The sequence below is a fragment of the Esox lucius genome, chromosome 15 (genome assembly GCF_011004845.1).
Source record: "Esox lucius isolate fEsoLuc1 chromosome 15, fEsoLuc1.pri, whole genome shotgun sequence".
Lineage (NCBI taxonomy): Eukaryota > Metazoa > Chordata > Actinopteri > Esociformes > Esocidae > Esox > Esox lucius.
Window position 1 is genome coordinate 11,364,616 of NC_047583.1, and position 20,779 is coordinate 11,385,394.

A 20,779-nucleotide genomic window follows, 5' to 3' on the forward strand; every position below is an offset into this window, starting at 1 on the left:
TAGCCACGTGGCTCCTTTCTCTCACAGGCCATAGTTCACCTATATTGTCTGTGTTTAAACAGCTCCATATCCATCATGTCCTTCATGGCAGAAGGGTGTCCTCTGAGAAAGAAGGACTGCAGGTCATGAGCATCTTCATGATTCTTTTAGGTACTTCACATTTTGGTAACCATTTGACAACTTCTTACAAGTTCTTGAAGTTGCACTCTTGTGTTCTGAAAACAGTCCAGATCACTGTTAGTCTTGCCTTCAGTAGTGTTCAAAGCCTTAAAAAAATACCGTATTTTTCTTTTGCTTTCCATAAACAATTGGTATCTTTATTTGTGTTAAAGATGCCCTACATTGCTTTTGAGAAAGAAGCACTGATTTTACGCTGCCTTTGTAACAGATTCTTATATATTTTTCAGGGCCAAAATGTGCTAAGTTTAAAAGGCCATCATCAATATTGTCATGAACTATTCTAAAATTGTACTTAGAAATAGAGTTTAGAATGTTTGTATTCATAGAAAAAATTTGATTGATCAAACCATCTTACCAGAGCCAAGCTAACAACAGGAGGGGTTTACCATTGTTCTGTACCATCAGTATATTTAACAATCCCCAATAACCATCCATCCTCAACAGCTCCACCCTGTAGCCTAGGTCTGGGTTATCATCATTGTCCTGCAGAATGTCATGCCTTCCATCTGTCGACCTAGCACAGAACTTGCCCAAAGTGCAAGTGACGTCTTTTACGCATCACCTGTATATTAGCCTCAAAGTATTTATTTGATTTCTGAAAACCAAATCCAGGTGGGGGAAAGAAGTTCAGAGTGCAATGGAAATGGTGTTGTGTGGATCTGTTTAGGTGATTTTTAGGTGGTTTGAAAATTGCAAGTGTCCAGGGCGGTTGAGTTGATGTGAACAATGCCAGCCTTTCAAAGCAGTTCATGCCGACATCTTGCGGGTTTAAAAGTCTTACATCAGCCATTGAAAGCAAGATCACATAGTCACCATCACATTGTCGCCAAGAACAATGGAAGCTCTCATGCATGGTTCAGGGTGATTGCCTCAAAGCAGGCACACATTGAACTCATCTGGAAGGCTCGCTTTGCTGGGCAGGTGGCAAGGTAGAGTTCATTTCTCACCTGTGATGGATTTTAAGCACTAATGTATCAGATGAGCATCAACTGACCTAGTAGGATTCAATCTTAGTCATGTATTAACAGTTCCCCCTTCAACAGTGTGACTTTTCCAACTCAGGATAGCTGGCCCTCACTACACACAAAACACCAGACACACTGGTACCAAATTATTTACAGGTCCCTTTTAATGGCCCCTCTACCTTAGCTCGCACCTTGACATCTGCTATTCAAGTAGCAACCTGAGCATTGGTATACTTCAAATGTTTGGTTCAGTTCTCCACAGCCACTGAGTGGAATCATTTGCAAAAGATCAATCAACTTCACAATTGTTATAGTGTAATTTGACGCTTAAGTTTGTGTCCTTTTTACATAGTGTATATTTTAATTTATATGTTCTTATACGTTTACATTATTTAGCATTTATTTCTGTGATGTTTTGTTCTCTTGAAGTTATGTACCTTTTTGTTTAGTCAGATCCTTTTTGAAAGTAGGTTATCAACAGGCTTAGCTGGTTAAACAGTGAAATAATAATAATAAATATAAATGTAAAAAGTGTTTTGGGCGTGTCAAGTGCACACCTGTGCAAATCGATGTGTCCTGTGATGAAATTAGATATCCAACTACCCTCTGGTGAAGTGTCTAAGTGTCTTGCTGAAGCTCCACCACAAACCTTATGGAATGTAATGTCCTGGCTGACCAGATACTATAAACATCACCAAAATGTCACCAAGCCTGACATAGTTTAAGGTCGGGCTCTCACCATGTCACCACCCATCAATAACATCCAGATCTCCACAACTGTTTAGACTCTGGAGGGTAGGGGGTAGGGTGAGGTTATGATTATTATGGTAGCTTGCTCGTTAAATCATTTCCTAACAATGTGTAAAATATTAGTAGCCGTGAAAGTCTTTCTCCTTGGGAGCATCTCAATCACATACTCTTGATTTATCACATCCTCCTCAAATGTCAGTGGTTGCTTACCCCTCGCACCTTCTTATCCAGTGGGTTTTGAAAAAGAGGCAAGAAGAGAGGATGTGAGGAATTGAGGAAATGCAATTGACACCCTCAAATTGTTTCCATCATTCCTCACCTCCCTCTCAAAGCACATGGTTCCTCCAATCCAGCCCCAATGTCTTTTAAACAAGAGACAGGGTGTGGAAAAAACAAGGACAGAGGAAGCCTTGAACGTCTTAAAGTCTACACTAATTATTAATTACACTGAAATAATAGTATTAACTACTACATTTTTTTTATTAACAACTGACACCATAGCATAAACTACTGATCAAACATTAAAATTATATTTTTATCTTATGACCTGGCTCAAAGGCTATACTGGATCAAGAGTAATGTAAGTACAATGTAGTTACATAGAGTACACTTAATACAATGATACATTTCATTGGATATAGCCAAGAGGTATTTATTAATATTGAGGTCAGTGCGTGACATCAGAGTCTATTTTCAAAATGGTTTCATATATATATTTACAAAGTCATGGTCTACAAACTTTAAGGTCATTTTGTGCATATGCTTCTGTTTTTCCGATAACAAACGCTCCACTGCTGTGTAGAACCTTAAAGAGCTCTATTTTCAAGTGATCTGACCATAGCATCGGCTCCAGTCCAAGGGACAATGCTGTTTAACAAACTCCAGGCGGTGCTATTGTCAGATGACATGAAAATAGATGAAGATAGAGCTCTTCAGCCTTCCACACTAGTGGTGAGTTTGGCATCAAAGACACTGTCCTGGCGCCCTTGTTAAGGTCAATGGCATCATCATGGTCTTCACCAAGTACCAGGACATTTTTATCCAGAATTTACACAATTAGATCTAGACATTGATCTCAAGCACGCATAAATATCTACAAATAAACATTCAATAGTACCCCAATATCATCCTGTCCATGAGTGAAAACAAATTATATCAAGAAACTGGGATAATTGTTCATGGAGGAACGGTCTGAGATCTCTGGAATTATGTTCTAGAGTCTCATTGACATTTTACAAAAAGTCTCAATGCTGTTATTCTTCAGAATAGGAAGATGCTGGTGCATTAGAAACAAGTTGACATTAGTTCACACCTGTATTATTAGGATATTGTTTTATTTATTTTGCATAATTTTTTATTCATTCTTCTCTGTCTCTGAGCAATTGCATTAGTGTAGAACATAGCTATGTATTTGTATGCATTATTTCATTGTCTTTTTGATGTCAGGTTTACTAATACTGATAGAGTTGAATGTGCTGTGTGTGCAGGATGAAGCAGGGTATTTATTTTAGTTAAATCAGTCACAGATGGGTAGTGGGGCAGAACATTTGTCTGGACAAATTAGAGGGAATCCTACTGGACCCGGTCAGTGTCTCTCTTCCTCTGCCCAGAGAGCTCCTCTCACAGCACAGTTAAATGTTTAAAACTGCTGTCACAATCTGTAAAGTCAGTAGACACGCGCATTCTTTAATAGGGTTCTGTGTTTTCTTCTGGACACGTGACACATGATAATCTGATTCTGTATTTGCTTACCTACTACTAATATGCATAAGAATGGCACGCATAATAATGGTTTAAAAAAACTGTTTTGCACTATCCTAAAAAAAGAACAATTCTAACTGTGTATGCAAACATAATTTAATGCCGCTTTAGTCTTCTGTATCAGAGCTGAGGCTCGGCAATTCAAAGTTATCCCATGGTTATTGCTCTTAGTACTGCGCTGCCTTGCTCCAAAACAGCCCCGGAATCCCCCAGAGAACCAATACAGAGTAACTGTGAAATGATACGTTTTCATTTGAAAAGCCAAATGTCATCATCGTGTCTCTGTCCTTTGCTTTTCAGAGCGCCTGGTTGATGTGGTGAGCTGGCAGAGCAAGTCAGAACATGGGAGGGAGACATTTATCATCCTCTGGACTGCAGCGCTCCAACGCCCTCTGCCACTGCCTGTTTGGAAGTCATGTGGACAGGAAAGACAGCAGAGTCAGACAGCACAGATAGACAGTGGAAAAAACCAATCATGGTTGCATAACCTCATTAAGGAATCCTGGCTTTTGATATTGACTTATTTTACAGCGTGCAGGATGTGTGATACCCCTATGCATTATTAGTCATTTTCATTCAGTGGAGAGACCAAAACATCTACGTTCTTGTGAAGTCTCGTTACATTCTGCCCATTATGAGCTGCAAGTCCATCATGCAGAAAATAAGATGTGTTGGCAGACAACAAAGCTTGACGCCATGCATGGCGGGACAGCAAACCATGACACTGCCTCAGAAAAATCCACCTTTGAGATGTACCAGTGCCAACAGTCACATATCGTGTCACTTCAGATCTTATTTCAATTGCAGATGGCTGCTAGTTTCCACGGCAATATTCATGTTAATGAATTTTAAAGTCAAAGTCATCAAAACTTTGGCATGGATCTCCTTTTTAGAGTTGAAAGGTTGCCAAGTTGCCACTCTCCACAAAATGTTTCTCATGTATCATCCTCTGCTTGTTTCCAGGAGCTGTCTGTCTGGTTTTGTCAATGTAATTTGTCCTGAGATGCTCTCTGTCTTTTTGAATTGAAAGCAATCAATGGTAGAATACACTGAGTGTCTTGGCCTGCTCAGGGTAGTTTCCCCCTTCAAAACATTGTGATAATGTAAAAGTTTTAAATCATACCCAGATGAGTGTCAAGTACATAAATTGAGCTCTTGTCTGTACAAAGCAAGCTAAATCTGTCCTATACACACATGAGACAGTGATGAATTATTCTATTCACAGAGGAGAGTGAAGTGCCATTGCATGGATTTTTTTTCATATGGCCTAATTTCAGACCCATTAGAATCCAATATTTTTTGTTAGGTTTTATCTTTTACACTCATATGATAGGAAATGTACAGTTATGTACATGTCAGCTTGGTCAAAGCTACATTAACACATGTTAATGCGCTATGTTGTGGGGGTCAGAAATGACAAGCAGAAAGCCTCCCACCTGTTGTCCTAGCTGTACAGATGTCCAGAGAATGACGCAGTGGGGGGGCATCACTCCAGCCACTGATTGATGACCACTGGTCCCGCAGGAAGCGGCTCAGCCACCGTGAAGTAGTGTTTTCTGAACCCCAAGTGGTATCCGGGAAAACAAGAGCAATTCCAGTCAGAGAGCATTTGTACTGGGAGGCCATCTTAATGTTGATCTGGCGAACCACTAGGGGCTTCACAGGGAAGGAGGAAAAGAATTAACCCTTACAAAACAAAGTTCAGAGGGTGAAGAGGAAAGTCTTTCCAGATACTTGGTCAAAAACCTGTTGATGGGGAACCTATTAATCCTCTGCCTAGAGAACTAGGCAATGCTGTACTTGTGGATTTTAGAGTCAGGGTTTGTAATATAGTTTACATTTTTTTTAACGAAATAAACAAGGGATAAATGTTGTTTCGGAAGCCTGTGAACAGTCTTAGATGTTAAAATAAACCATGGTCCGATTTTAATCTTATGGCCAAGAGACTAAATTTCAGTCGGAATCCCTCTTAATGAAATCAAAGGGGAAAATGGCAGCACTCACTTTGAATTCACTGCGACCCCTGTTACAGTAAAGGTAAGAACCTAAACAGAAGTCTTATACTGGAAGCAGCAGAGGTTCGTAGATGTGCTCTCTGGCACTGAAAAGCAGCTTCGTGTCACTTACACTGTCCACAGTACATTCTCATTTTAAAGAGAGAAATATGGTTTGTATGGGACTTGTACAACCCTTTGAAGAATACAAAAATGAAATATAAATATTAGATGTACTTGGTTCAGTAAAGTTTTGTCTCTGTCTCTACGTCCTTTTCTCTTTGTCTCTGTCTCTCCCTTTCCCCCTTTTGCCTCCCTCTCGGGGTTTTGCTTCGACACAAACACATTATGTTATTATTGGTTTTCAGAATGAACCATTGCTAATTGTTCCTGATTGAAGAAACATGGAAATGTTCATGGAAATACCATTTCACCTCACCAACACACTCTGTCCTTGGTTCTCACTTATCAACAGTTCTCTGTAGTTCTTTTCTTTAAATTTCTTTATTTGAATCTAACCAGAATGGCTTTCTGGAGGGACTCAGATTCTGATTCAGATGATGTGCTGCTTCTACCAATTATAATAGAAATGTTGACTTGTTCTGTACTTAATACAAAAATGTGGATCCGTGGGCCTAGAGTGGTCCACTGGACTAAGCTGCTACCTCCAGTGTTTATATACTATTTACACTCTCTCTCTCCGCTATCTTGGTTCCTCTAAAAAAGCATACAATGCTAAAATAATTTGCCATCAATCTCCACACAATATCCCACAAAAACAAAACAAAAACACATTTTTAGAAATCTATGCCAATATATTCAAAATAAAAATCTTATATGTGGACATTAGTATTCAGGCACTTTGCCATGACACTCCAAATTGAGCTTGAATGCATCATGTGTCCTTTGATCATCCTTAAGATGTGCTTTGATCATCCTTGAGATTAACTAAATTGGAGTACACCTTTGGTTAATTCAGTTGATTGGTAATGATTTAGAAAAGCATGTAACTGTTTATTTAAGTTCCGTTACTTCACAATGAATGTCAGAGAAAAAACCAAGCCATGAAGCAAGGAACCCCCTGAAGATATCTGAGATAGGATTGTTCGAGGCATGCATCTGCAGAAAGGACAAAGATGCCCTAAAATGTGTTTGGGAGGCACTGCTGCCTCACAGGCTGATGTTTAAGAAACTCTACCCAGGTTAACGCAACTCATTTTCAGGGCACCTTTGTTATGTGGGCCGTACATCTGGGGAAGGTTATAAAAAATTTGCTAAATCATGGAAAGTTCCCTGGAGCATAGTGGGCTCCATCATTGTGAAATGGAAGATGTTTGGAATCTTTTGGAGACTTCCTAGAGCTGGCTGTCTGGCCAAAGCAAATAACAGGGCAAGAAGGGCCTTTATCAGGAAGGTGACCAAGAACACAATGGCCACTCTAACAGAGCTTCAGAGTTTTTCTGCTGAGTTAGGACAGGATTGACGGAAACATGATCAGAGAAAGATATAGAAAGTTCAGTAAGGAAAAATTGTTCCGGACTATGCAGGACCTCAAACTGGGGCAAAAAGTAATCTTTCAGTACAACAATGACACCAAGTACACAGCCAAGAAAAATGCTGGCGTGGCTTAAGGACAAGATTGTGAATGTCCTTGAGTGGCCCTGCCAAAACCTGGACATGGCCCCAATGAACATCTGCGGGGAAACATGAAGATCGAAGTTCACCACTGCTCTTAATCCAGTCCCAACAGATTTTGAGAGGATCTAAAAGGAAGAACTGCAGGAACAGCTCAATACTGATGTACCTGAGAAATTTCTGTTTTTTATGTGAAGAAAGTCTGAATACTTTCTGATGAAACTGTAAAAACCTGAGCGGGTTACAGTACATGGACAATTTTAAATACAATTCCATGTAATCCCTTTTGAAATTATATTTAAAGGCAAAAAGGTACTAAAACGGTAAAATTGTGTCAGCTGCCAACAGCACTGAAATCCCAAAATACTGTTACATCTGATAAAGCCTGGATGATTGAGAGCATTAGTAACCACTTTACTATAGCTAGGCATGCATTTAAGTCCTATATGCCTGCACCTGTTGCTGGCACTGCTGCTGCTAGTCCCTGTTAGAGCTTTCCCCCAGAACTCTCCCGGTTTCTCCTTTAATCCAGTATAGGTGGACAACCTTTCTCAAGGAACTACAACATTTAGATCCTTACAAATCTGGATCCTTTAATTAATGCAATCTGTCTCATCCTAATCAATAAACTCATTGACCTCAAATTCTAAGAGATGAGCCAGCTTAGCCAGGTAAAAAAATACTATCTGAGAGCCAGCTGTCTCATAAACTTCTTGTCTCAATGGGTTTTCCTCAGGGTTGGAATCTTCTTCTGGTGAAGCCATGCTTTTGTGGATTTGGATGTGTGTTTGGGTCGTTGTCATGCTGAAAGGGGAACTTCCTCCTCATCTTCAGCTTTCTAATGGACGCCTTAAGGTTTTGTGCCAAAATTGCCTGGTATTCGGAACTGTTCATAATTCCCTCCACCCTGACTGAGGCCCCGGTTCCAGCTGAAGAAAAACAGCCCCAAAGCATGATGCTGCCACCACAATGATTCATTGTGGGTATGCTGTTCTTTGGGCTATGTGCAGTGTGGTTTTTGCGCCAAACATACCTTTTGGAAGTTCAACGTTGTTTTCATCACATATTCCCATGTGCTTTTGGGAGACTTTTAGGAGACTTCAGCCGGGCATGGATGTTTTTATTTGTGCCATATTTTCTCCACTTAATTATTACTGTCTTCACTGTGTTATTTTGTACCCATCTCCTGACTGATATCTTTCAACAATGAGATCCCTCTGATGCTTTGGAAGCTCTCTGTGAACCATGGCTTTTGCTCTGAGATGCAACTAAGAAAATGTCAGGAAAATCCTACTAGAACAGCTGAACTTTATTTGTGATTAATCAGAGTCACTTTAAATGATGGCAGGTGTGTAATGACTTCTATTTAACATGAGTTTGAATCTGATTGATTAATTCTGAACAAAGCCACATCCCCAGTTATAAGAGGGTGTGCTCACTTATGCAACCAGGTTATTTAGAGTTTTATTTTATTTTCCCACCTAAAGATTTCAGTTTGTTTTTCAGTTGAAATGTTCAAGTTATAGGTCTCATTAAAGGTGGAAAAAGTTCTGACATGATTTATCTTTGTCTCATTCAAGAACCTGACATTTTAACAGGTGTGTAGACTTTTTATATCCACTGTAAGTCTATTTCCCATAGACAACCTCTGGATATGACGCTGAGCACATGCACTCAACTTATTTGGTCGACCATGGCGAGGCCTGTTCTGAGTGGAACCTGTCCTGTTAAACCGTTGTATGGTCTCGGCCACCGTGCTGCAGCTCAGTTTCAGGGTCTTGGCAATCTTCTTATAGCCTATGCCATCTTTACGTAGAGCAACAATTATTTTTTTCAGATCCTCAGAGAGTTCTTTGCCATGAGGTGCCATATTGAACTTCCAGTGACCAGTATGAGGGAGTGTGAGAGCGATAACACCAAATGTATCACAACTGCTCCCCATTCACACCTGAGACCTTGTAACACTAACAAGTCACATGACACCGGGGAGGGGAAATGACTCATTGGGCCCAATTTGGACATTTTCACTTAGGGGTGTACTAACTTTTCTTGCCAGCGGTTTAGACATTAATGGCTGTGTGTTGTGTTATTTTGAGGGGACAGCAAATGTACAATGTTATACCAGCTGTACACTCACTACTTTACATTGTAGCAAAGTGTCATTTCTTCAGTGTTATCACATGAAAAGATATAATAACATTTTAGCAAAAATGAGGGGTGTACTCACTTTTGTGAGATACTGTTTGTTAGATTTAAAATGTTAGATTATAGATTAGAAACCTCAATCCTTAACCTGAAAGGAATAAAAAAAAATCTGTCCACTATGAAACTGTGGACAAGATTGAGACAAAATAAATCTTATTAGCACCGGTACAAACAGAACTATAGAATGCCCAGGTTGCCGCACAGCGGTAGAAAGCTACTGTAGTTTTCAATTTTTATATAGGCCCCAACAGCAAGATGGCCAAAATAGATACGATCTAGTTATCAGTATGAGTTAAGTCACTGCAGTCAGCATCATGCAGGTTCAACGTGTGAGTGCTAATCTCTTTCCCCTCATGGGCGCTACCATGCTTTTGTGTTAATGGAGCTTACTGCATTCGGCGGCTCCAGACAGTGATGGTATCTTGGCACTTTCTGGAAACTTGCCATAAGGCAAATGAAAATAACTAATCAAGTACATGCACATGTTATTTTGCAATAGAAGCTGAGATTTGAATTAGACCCTACACATCACGCAACAAACACAGACACACACGCACAGCTTAACACAAACAAACACACACACACACACACACATAGTGACAAGGTATCACAAATTCACTTCAGAGTCAGATGTTTCAATTCACTTTGGAATCTAACATTTTTACAGGGTGGATAAACATGCATAATGTGATTAAGTTGAGGCCTTGTTTCCTAAACTCATTGAAAAGGAATCCAGTCTCTGTTGCTCTCAGTCAAACTCCAATCATTTCAACTGCTAACTTGGGTACTTTTTCCAACTATTTAGAGAACTGTCAAAGGTAATCGAAGAGGGAAGAAGGAATAATGCTCCTGATTCTAGATTTGCCTTCAGTGACTGGGATACATTTCTCTGAAACGGATAGAAGGTAGAGCAGGGCAAAGTTGGAGAGAAAACCTATAGGATGGTAGATCTCTAGGAACAGGGTTGGGCAGCCCTGAGGTAGAACTACATCATAGCAATGCAGGATGTAGACACCCAACAGATCTCAAGGAGGGGAGGGCACTTCGGTATGCCTTCTAACAAATTGACATTTTCTTTACCACTTAAAGTTTTCTGCATCACAAAGTATAATAAAAGTGGGACAGATATTGTGGTTAGAAGGGATGCAGCTAGTGCCAAAGTGATGTCACACTCCCGCACAAGTTTGAAACATGTCTAGTTATGTTAGGACTTTGGAGAGTGCCCAGAGTCATTCGGTTTTAATATCAGGTTATCACTTACTGTTTTCCAAAAACTTGTTTTCACTTTGTCATTAGGGAGTATCATATATTTTGATTAAATATATACAGACGGGTAACAAATTTAAGGATAAAACTGAATAAATGAGTGGAGGAACATGAATGAATGCAGATGTTCATATAAAGATGTGTGATACAATGAAGCAATTAACATCCTATCAGGGTCTGTGTCATTTCTAAAAATGAGCATGCCAGTTGACATCGTTTGTGAATCATCATGGCAAGAGGAAATTATCTAATTGACTCTAAAAGTTGGTTCATCAACTGGCTAGTGTTTCCATAGGAGGAGTGACTAAAGACATCAGTAAACAGGGTCAGAAATCCTGTTTGGAAGCACAGTGGGGGCATTTTTCTGGCATGGTTTGGGTCCAATTGACCCCTCAGATGGAAGGGTCACTGACACATCCACAGGCCAAGATGGCTCCCTGAATATGCAAAGGATGGAATCATATGCTATAGTCTTCGTGAGTCACTAGATCTCAACCCAATTGAACACCTATGGGACATTTTGGATGACGTGTAAGGTAGAATCATAGAAACAACAAATGAGGAAATATATTTTGGAAGATTGGAGTTCTATCCCTCCAGTAGAGTTCCAGAGAATGTACCAACGCACATTGAAGGTTTTCTGGTGGTGTGTGGTGGCCCAATACTTTATTGAGACACTATAGGTTGGTTTTTCCTTTAATTTGTCACTTGTCTCTATATATAGATATGCATATGTATATTTACTTAATCAATTATAAATTATGTCTATAGAACAGGAACATTTTGAAAATGTGAAGAGGCCGGAAGGCAGTTCATATGAGTAAATAAATGTGAAACTTCCCTTTAGGCAGACATAATTGTATTAAAAATAATAAAACTCAGCTTCTTTCTCGTTTCAAAAAGAAACATCCAGTGGTTCATCGATAACATTGATAAATGACTACCTTTAGCCATAACCGCTATAGTATCAAGGGAAATACTGACTTTACTGCCCACTCACTCTATTTGGATACAACATTTTCACAGGATTAAACATCTGTATTTGGATTTTTTAAAGAGGTAATCCACACAAAACCAAACATTTCTATGATATACATGTATGTCAGAACTATACATTGTAACATGTTTCTGATTTTGTAGTTGTAATAGGTTAGCGAGCAACAAGCAAGAAACTGTACTACAAAACCCACAATGCATTGCTCTCTTCAGACAGGCTGGCTGTTTATGTTCATTAATACCTCAGCGATTGCTCTAAAAAAATATATATACACAATAATAGCAAGCTGAATATCAACCTGTGAAGTAGAATAAATGTGTAATATTAATTGTTATGTACCATTTTCAACTTGGTCAATTAATTTCAACTTCCATCATAAACCCAGGCTATGTAAGTGGGGTGCTATGGCAATGTGCAATAGGTGCTGCACACTGCAAGCAGGGAGATACAGAAGACTAATGCTTTGCATCCTGGTAGTTGGAGGAAGAGAGATATTAATCTGAGTTCAAACTGTATACTTTGAGGAGAGCCTTATCATGAAATATGGATAGATAGATGAGTTATGAACAGGTATCCCTATTAAGTACTGGGTGATTTAGTTTCCATGTAGGCAAAAGGTTATAAATGCTTAATGAAATATTAAGGTAGGTAAGCTATACTCCATCTCCAGTGACCAAGATATTTGCTGAGAAGTGTTACAACACAATTTCCTGAATTTAGAGACAGAACCAACTCTTTTACTATACATTCAGTGTTTGTAAACACGAAAACCAACAATGCTAACGTTTAATTGCCATTCAACTCCCCAAAACAAAGATTAAGGAAAGAGTGGGAGGAGCAGGTGAGGCTAATTGAGTCAAACAATTTACAGATAATAGCTTAATGGCAACATATAGGCCAAACTGATTGATCAACAAGTAAGCAATATCTTTAACTATGGGATCGATAATTTACTGATTTCAATATGAATGACAATTTACTCGTGTGACATGTTTGCCAAATAATACAGTCGCGGTTGAATTATTTGATCCTTTACTTGGTTGTAACATTTGGAAATACTTGAGCAACTTTGTATTGCCGAACTTTTTTCTGTATGGAAGATCAGTCTGACAGATTACTTAAACGTCTTGATTGTATATTTACGGAGATCTTCTGATAAGAAAGTGACCCTGAAGGGCAAAAAAGCATCTAACTAATGAGTAGATTGATGTAAAATGTTTTTTAAGAGCCATGTTATTTACGAAGGCTCTGGGAAATAACTCGGACACAATCTTGAATACAAAGTCTCCATATTCCTGATATAGCGAAAACGTATGCTTAAAGAGTTTTAAAATGCATATTTCATGTACGTTAAAACATTCAAAGGATCTACAATAAATTAGTACCCACAAGTCTGATGACGGATCAGCTTCTACAATGTAGGCTATGGCTGCAAACAATTAGAAGGCTAAAATAGTATTATACATAATAATAATGTACGTCAAGATTTTGGGCAACTAAGACCTCAATGTTTAATTGGTATGGCATTGCGCTCAAAACGCCAGGTGTGTTTTAAATCACACGGGGGTGGGGGAGGCAGAATAGAAATGGGAATATATATCCCTCAAATAAGGACTTATGGAAAATGTTACATAGCATGTAAAAAAAAAATTGGAAAATACAATGTACAGAGCCTAAAATTAGGAAATGGAACTTAATTTAATATCTATCAACAATCAAATAATTTCCCTACGGGGAGGGACTCAGACAGGACGGATAAGAGACACATTGTAATAACGTTTGAGGCGCATGTCTGATCTTGTGCGCACAATCAGAATGTGGACCAATCAGTACAAAGTAAAAACCCAGGTAGACAAAAGGGCTTAGGCCTATCTGAGCTTTAATCGCTAAGTAAACACTATGGTTTGCAGTAGGCCAAGTCTGTTTAATCATATTCAGGATGACGGGAGCAGTTCTCTTTTACAATGCCTTTATTTCGAATATTTACAAATGGATTTATAAAAATATATAATTAAAGCTTTTGCAAGTATTTTACATCTACAATTTATTACTTTGTTCACATCGTTGAGTTTGTCTGCAGAAACCAGATTTGAAACCAATCAACAAATTTAAATTAATGAGTGTAGGCTACAGGATTTGTATATTGTCAATGCGACTATATCAGATTCTTTAATGAAAGACATTATTGCATTTAAACCCTGCATTATTTTACAGATACAGCCTATACATGTAATATTGTAATGAAAAGATGACAAACCACCAACCACCAACTTCGCTGTATGAGGCCCAATGCCCAGGGGGCTCCGAAACAATTCAACATCCTCATACGTTTACATTCAAATGCCACATCTATGGTTGGCTTGTACAGTCTTTGGGTTGGCTACATTTGTATGCATAGGACATGCCATTGAAGTGTAGACGATATGGGCCATTCAATAGTCAACACTTTGGCAAATATATCATAAATAGTACTCGCACTTACTGGTTGAATTCTTGAAATGCACTCAATTAGATAAGGGTCTGGCTGCTTATAAACATAGGCCTATTGTAAATGAGTCCTCGGTTAGCGTCATAAGCTCCCTGGTGTTAGGAGGATGAGGTAGGGAGATTGAGTCCGTGTACACTGTTCAACGCCTCGTGCTGGTGCTGTTTGTTTAGGGGACTGGGGGGCTTTCTGTCTCCTGTAGAACACAAACAGGAGACGTTTGTATAGCACACAAGCCATTACTCTTTCCTTAAGAAAAACGAAAAAATCTAGGCAATATATATAAACAGTATGTACATGTATTTTAGGAAACTAAGACTAGTCTAAACCGTACAACATTTAAATAAAAAAGTAATGATAATAGTAATAATAAAATCCTTGTAATATTAATAATATTATAGCAGTATTTATCCTCACCCATAATAATTGCTAATAAGGCTAATATTTGAGACCTCACAATTTCCTAACATTATTTTACATATTTAATATTGACTTATTTGAAACCTCATATAGCAGTTCTATTTCAATCTACTAATCCATTAACTGACTAAATTAATCGGAATGTAATATTCGTTTTTTCGGTTCACACCTCGAATTTACCCTTTCATAATTTTCATCAACCTCATTTCATGGGAAAATGTGGGTTAATAACTAATCCAATTTAAAAGCGTAATTACATTTTTAATAAAAATATAGACATCAAAATAATTATAAAAACTTGCAATATAAGCATAGCTGGAATGTGTTCAAGGGTCTAAATCATTCCAGCAAGATCAGTTAGTTCGAGCACCTATTTATTAATATCTTTGCCTAAAATAATAATAATTTATCTGCCATGAATATATTCACTCGATTTGAGTCCTTACATAAATATTTAACATTGCTACAATTTCGAGAACTAAGAATTATTGTGGTCTTGGCAGTGTTCAATACCCACAACTAGACAACCTATGGTAGATAAGGAACCCAATAAGTGTGTGTGTGTGTGTCTATATATATATATGTAATATTTCTGTGTGTCTAAGTTGGAATAAAAAATAAATAAAAATAATGACATTTTGTACAATGTAACACTATTATTTCTCTGTCGATTAACATTTTTTCTGTCGATTAACCATATTTAGAGAGGAAGGTATCAGCTGGCAATAATTACCAAATTACGATAAAAGTGAGAATGGAACCATATCAAATAAAATCTGGCCTACCTTCTCTCGATGGATGTTTGAAAACCATTGAAGAGTGGATGTCTCCCGCGTGCATCGTCATCCCGCTGCTTGGGTGGGACAAACTCGAGCTCTGGGACTGCCAATGGTGCCCAGGGGTCACATAGCTACCTGCTGGCCCACTATAAACGCCGTACTGGTTTGAAGGTGAGTAGGCACAAGCTGGGACGTAACTGGATAATGTTGATGTAGGCTGCAAGAAAATTACCCCCAACACATAAAGAGGAAAATGTAATCAACCTACGAATAGTAAGCCTTTTTAAAACCGATTGCTTTTAAATACACACATATTACACTTTTTTGAGCCAATTGACCTGCACACACACAGAAAGCAGCCAGTCTGCATTAATGAGTTACTACTATTTTTACCTGTGCATATTTTATATCTGCCTCCATGGTTGTTTTGTCCATTCCGTTAACAGCATGAGCGGATGGAAACGTCGCTCGGTTCACACTACTCCAGTCCTCCATTTTCGGTGCATAACCCTCTGCTCCCGCAATAGCTGATTAGGAGACAACAAATTGGACTCTTTCCATAATCAGATCATTGGGGGGAAATGTTAAAAAGGTTTCTAATGTACTATCATAAATCAGGCCATTCACAACTGCTCCTATAAAATTATACCAAATAAAGTTGTGAATCGAAAATATTAAATTGCAAGTTATTTGCTATTGTAAGCTCCGTTATATGCTATATATTTTTAAATGGTACCAAAACAATACGTTATAGAGAAATTATGTGCGTAATGGTAGGTATTTAACAAGCAATTTTGTTATTGTTTCTGGATCCCAAAACGTTATACAGGCTGTTCGTAAGAAGTGTAAGAGTTCAGTCTTTTATACAACTTAGAAATTGTCAATGGCAAATCGATTGTTGTATCGCGTTGTTAACGGATGTGTCATGGATATGCTTTTTGAAGTCGTGGCTGGGCTACTTGCTAACTTTCGGTTATTTTCCTTGATAGCCGAGCCGAAGCCATACCACAGCCGACAATCCCTCTGGGGCTTAGAGGCTACATCTCTAAGAACATGACGATCACGACCTTATAATGACCTTGATGTCCCAGGAGAAAGAGGAGACACAGCCCTTGTAGTAGCTAGGTGTTTGGGATTGGACCACTGAGTAGACACTGAATTACATAACAACAAGTTTTTTTTTTCATATGAGGCAAAAAAACAAGGCCTGAATGATGTACAAGGCAATTTCCCGTCTAAAACCCCCGTCTAAAAAGTATTCCTGCAATAAATATTTCATCGTGGTCATCGTGGTATAAAAGCTGACCACCGGTTCTTTGAAAATTATTGGTAAATGGATAACAATTTAAATGTGTCTAGAAAATTAGATTTAGTGTCACTCACCTTGATGATCCATGAAGGCCCGGATGCCCAGAATGTTGGTGACAGTGTGTGCCGACGGCCAGGCCCTCGATATGCTCACATGCCCGGCCGTAACTGGTACTCCGGGACCGCTGCCCATTTTGCCATTGGGTGACATACCGTTGGGGTATGAATAGGGATATATGTGGTTGTAAGAGAGACCAGCCTGTGTGGACGCTTGCTTACTGCTCTCATAATGATTCGGCTGAGAAAGATTTCCAATTTTGTTCCGTAAAATCCGACTTATTGAACTGACAGAGGGCACGTTGTATTTGTCACAAACTCCATCTGCAAGAAGCCTGTCCCGGATCTCCCATGCAAAGATCCCCGGGTCACCTTGTTTGTAATCCCTTATGTTCTTCACCACATTCGGTGTGGTAACCCGTGGTTTGCTCCCCCCGATGGCACCGGGTAAAATCGAACCCGTTTCGTTGTACCTTGCTAGTATCTTGCTCACACAGCCGTGAGAGACACGAAGTTGTCTACTAATATCACAGGGTCTGATTCCGAGCTGTGCCAATTCTACTATCCGTAGTCGTATGGCGTTGGGCAGGGGTCGTCCGTTGACGAATACACCACCCAACTGATTCACCTCGCCATAGGTTTGCTCTGCAGGGAATTAATATACATAAACATATTCAGCTATCATGATAGTACAAATCAATCCTGTAATGCTCTTCACACCGTCCATTGCAATGGCGAGGGAATGCATGTTGCTATTACTATGGACATCAGACCGCTAAATGTAAGTTACGTTGGATCTCACTGACATTTCTGACACGTTTACGGCTCTTATGTCAAATGTTTAGAAATTACCAATATATATATATATATATATATATATATATATATATATATATATATATAAATATAAATATAAATATATTTAAACTCCTTAGTAAGTCTATAAAAAGCTTACATAGCGTATCGGGGTAAAATGACTTGCCTGCCGGAAAAGAAATATCCCCCCATTCCTTAAGGAAAGCTTTTTGGGATGTGTCTACTTTATCTACAACCCGAAATACACTTGACGGTTATTTCTGGTGTTATGCAGGCGTGTTAAGCACGGTTATGCTTCCATACGCTTTCTTCCACTGAAGCATGCAGATGTTAACGCCAGCTTACCCATTTGCCTGTGGTTGGAGATACTTTGAAATAGTTGCCCCTCAATGGCTGTATGCGGTTGTTCTCCCTTCAGCACGAAGGAAGCAAAAAGTTCAAGAAAAAATTGACTTCTAAAAAGTCTCCTCCCGATGTTCTTCTCCCTCTTCTGTCACAGTGCTTTGAGAGAAACGACTTGGTACAATGGCACTGAAATGATCTTCATCCGATAAAGGCAAATTTGAGTTATCCCGGAGGTTGAAGTTTGCTGGGATTAATTTGACGCGTCCCTCCACGTCAATCCTACCAGTTACGCTGAGCTCTGGTTTGATTTCATTGGCCGTTCTCACTGTGGATAGGCTGTTACACGCATGTACCATCCGGGTAGTGCAATTCAATCTCTCTGGGTATTTTACATAGGGGAGAGTGAGGGGAACGTTTTATCCAACATGACGGTAAATAGAAAAGATGGAGTGACGATTGTAAACCATGGGAGACATTCTTTCAAACGAGGTGAGCTTGGGCTTTTAGAACAACTTCTAGTAGGCATTTCCACTTGTGTAGTATAGCAACTTCTCGTCTTTTGACCAGAATATCATAAAAATCGAATCCACCAAAACATGTATTGGTATTTCTGCCTGTCGTGCATTATTTGGACATGTTTGTTTTTTCCCAATCCAACAACAGTTTAATTTAATTTTTTTTTTTTGATCAAGATCAGCTTTCATTTCTACATAATCTGTAATGAACCTGACATATGAGGACGAATTTTTTTTGGCGCACGTATTGGTTAATACGTTAAGTACAATATCAAATAAGATTGTGAAGGAAAGGACATCCATTATTTTCCAAATGTTAAGCCAAATCTTGCTTATTTTTGTAATATAAAGTTATATATTGCAAACATATGTTACTGCATCTAGTTGATTGCTTAGATTTCATACTATCCGTTTTTATTGTTTCTCATAATTGGCATACGTCGTTTTAATTTGAACTACAGTGTCTATTGTTTTACAATAGTCGTCAAAATTACTATACCGTTTCAATCTTAACTCGTATTATTATTATTAATAGTAATAATATTATTGTATATTTTTGGTGCATTGCGAGTCCACACCTGGGAGCTGAGCTGATGCTCATGAAGTGATCGGATCGCCATAAGAGGAGGGACAAGAGAAGACGATGGGGCTCACAGAAAGGTGTCACATGAAGTTTCGATTACAATCCAGACTCACTAACTAGTAAGGCCTTTTTTACACCTCCATCCTTAGCATCAAACATTCTATAGGGCTCATGTAATCGATACCTTTGTGAGTTGCTATGCTCGCAGACTATAGGGTATTGACTGAATTCCAGAGGCGAGCATTCACAGCATGTTCTCTGTGTTTCCTGTCGAAGTTAAGAAGGTATCGTTTATAAGCTTGCAAAATGTCACTAGTAAAAGTTAACAGTCGACCCAGCGGTAACAAGGTGCAGTGTCACTATCCCCTCTCTCTTGGGCAGTTCACTACAGGTCTTGAATGGATGAAGACACATGGAAAACATCATGTTGGGTCATCACAACAACCTTGGATTGTGGAGAAATAAGAAGCGATGGCGGTCGTTCATTACAGTGAAGGTACAGTTAATGTGATAATGATGCTCTGCTCCTTGCTATCTGCGTTAAATCACACGTGAAGCATAGCATACCAAATCGAACGTTTCTCAATAAACTGACCATTATTTAGACTATACTTTTTTGATTACGTGACAGATTATACTTTCTGTGGTGTTGACTTATTGTAATTGCTTCGGAATTCTATTCAAATCACTTTTCTAAATCCACAAGAACGGATCAGAACACCAACTTTCCCTCATATGGATAGAACAGGAATTACAGCTTGATGTAGATGCAAACTCCATCTGTTTTTAACAGCCTCTTACACAACTCTGCATATGCCTTGCACGAGGACCACTGGAACAATAACATGTAGGCTACAATGTTTCCGTTATGCATGAGTGTTTAAAATATTTTTCCACAACGGTTTTGATGAGGAAGAGTATAATGAATAATTGAATTGTAAAATTACATATTTAGATGCATAGGCTGCACGATAAATTACAATTAAATATATGGTCAAAAATACACATTTTGTATTGCATTTTTATGAAAGCATCCTGGTGAAAAACGTTTCCATGTAACCAGGGAAGAGATTCCAAACATTTGGTGTTGTCAATATTAAAATATTGATGTGGGCTAATAGCGTAGATCCTACGCATGTAATGCTTAACAACGTAATTATACTCTTGACCACAGCATTATACAGTGCATTTTCAAATGGTAAACATAAGAATCAGAAACAAATGTAGGCGTATTTGATTAAGCAGTTGGCTACATATAATACATGTTGACTATAAGTCCAACACTTTAATCAGGTTAAAGTTTTTTTCAAAAGCAAATGTAGACTAGACTTCTTATTATAATGTAATAATCGATTCAGTGATACAAATAAGCTCTAGTGCTCAATTTAAAATTATAATGGTGACTAAAATATTTGGATTGGGAGAACTATAATCATAGAATACACAACTGTGTGTCATTAAAGTGTAGAGATAGAGAGATTGTAGGCCTGTAATTAAACCTGCTGTGTAACTGAACAATACATTAGAACACCTTTAAAATGCATTATACGACGATGTTTACAGCTTTGACTAGCTCAAAAATGGATTAACGGGGTGGGTTGGTGTCTGGTGTATGAAAAATTTCTCGTCCATTTTCCTGATAACAAGCGCCTAAATACGCTTTGAATGATGTCTGTCTGGTATAGTGGGAAGGTATTGTTCTGCAGAAGTCACATGCC

General features: G+C 38.6%; 2 protein-coding genes across 3 annotated transcripts in view; one reads left to right on the plus strand and one right to left on the minus strand.

Moving 5' to 3' along the window:
- Positions 1 to 13,370: 13,370 nt before the first annotated feature.
- Positions 13,371 to 18,152, minus strand: pax1a (paired box 1a). The gene is made up of 5 exons (XM_010879198.5): positions 17,964 to 18,152; positions 16,821 to 17,447; positions 15,831 to 15,964; positions 15,444 to 15,654; positions 13,371 to 14,434 (listed from the first exon to the last, which is right to left on the minus strand). The coding sequence occupies exons 1-5, from the start codon at positions 17,965 to 17,967 to the stop codon at positions 14,340 to 14,342; spliced, it is 1,071 nt and encodes a 356-aa protein (XP_010877500.1). The 5' UTR covers positions 17,968 to 18,152; the 3' UTR covers positions 13,371 to 14,339.
- A 132-nt stretch (positions 18,153 to 18,284) lies between these two features.
- The window catches only part of nkx2.2a (NK2 homeobox 2a), a 53,732-nt gene continuing 51,237 nt past the window's right edge, over positions 18,285 to 20,779 (plus strand). The window contains exons 1-2 of one of the 2 annotated variants that reach the window (XM_020054396.3): positions 18,285 to 18,452; positions 19,050 to 19,557. In XM_020054396.3, coding sequence (XP_019909955.1) covers positions 19,533 to 19,557 — 25 coding nt within the window. In that variant the 5' untranslated portion in view covers positions 18,285 to 18,452; positions 19,050 to 19,532. Of the gene's footprint in view, positions 18,453 to 19,038; positions 19,558 to 20,779 lie in introns of those variants that run through there. The other variant, XM_020054397.3, reaches the window with a different exon arrangement.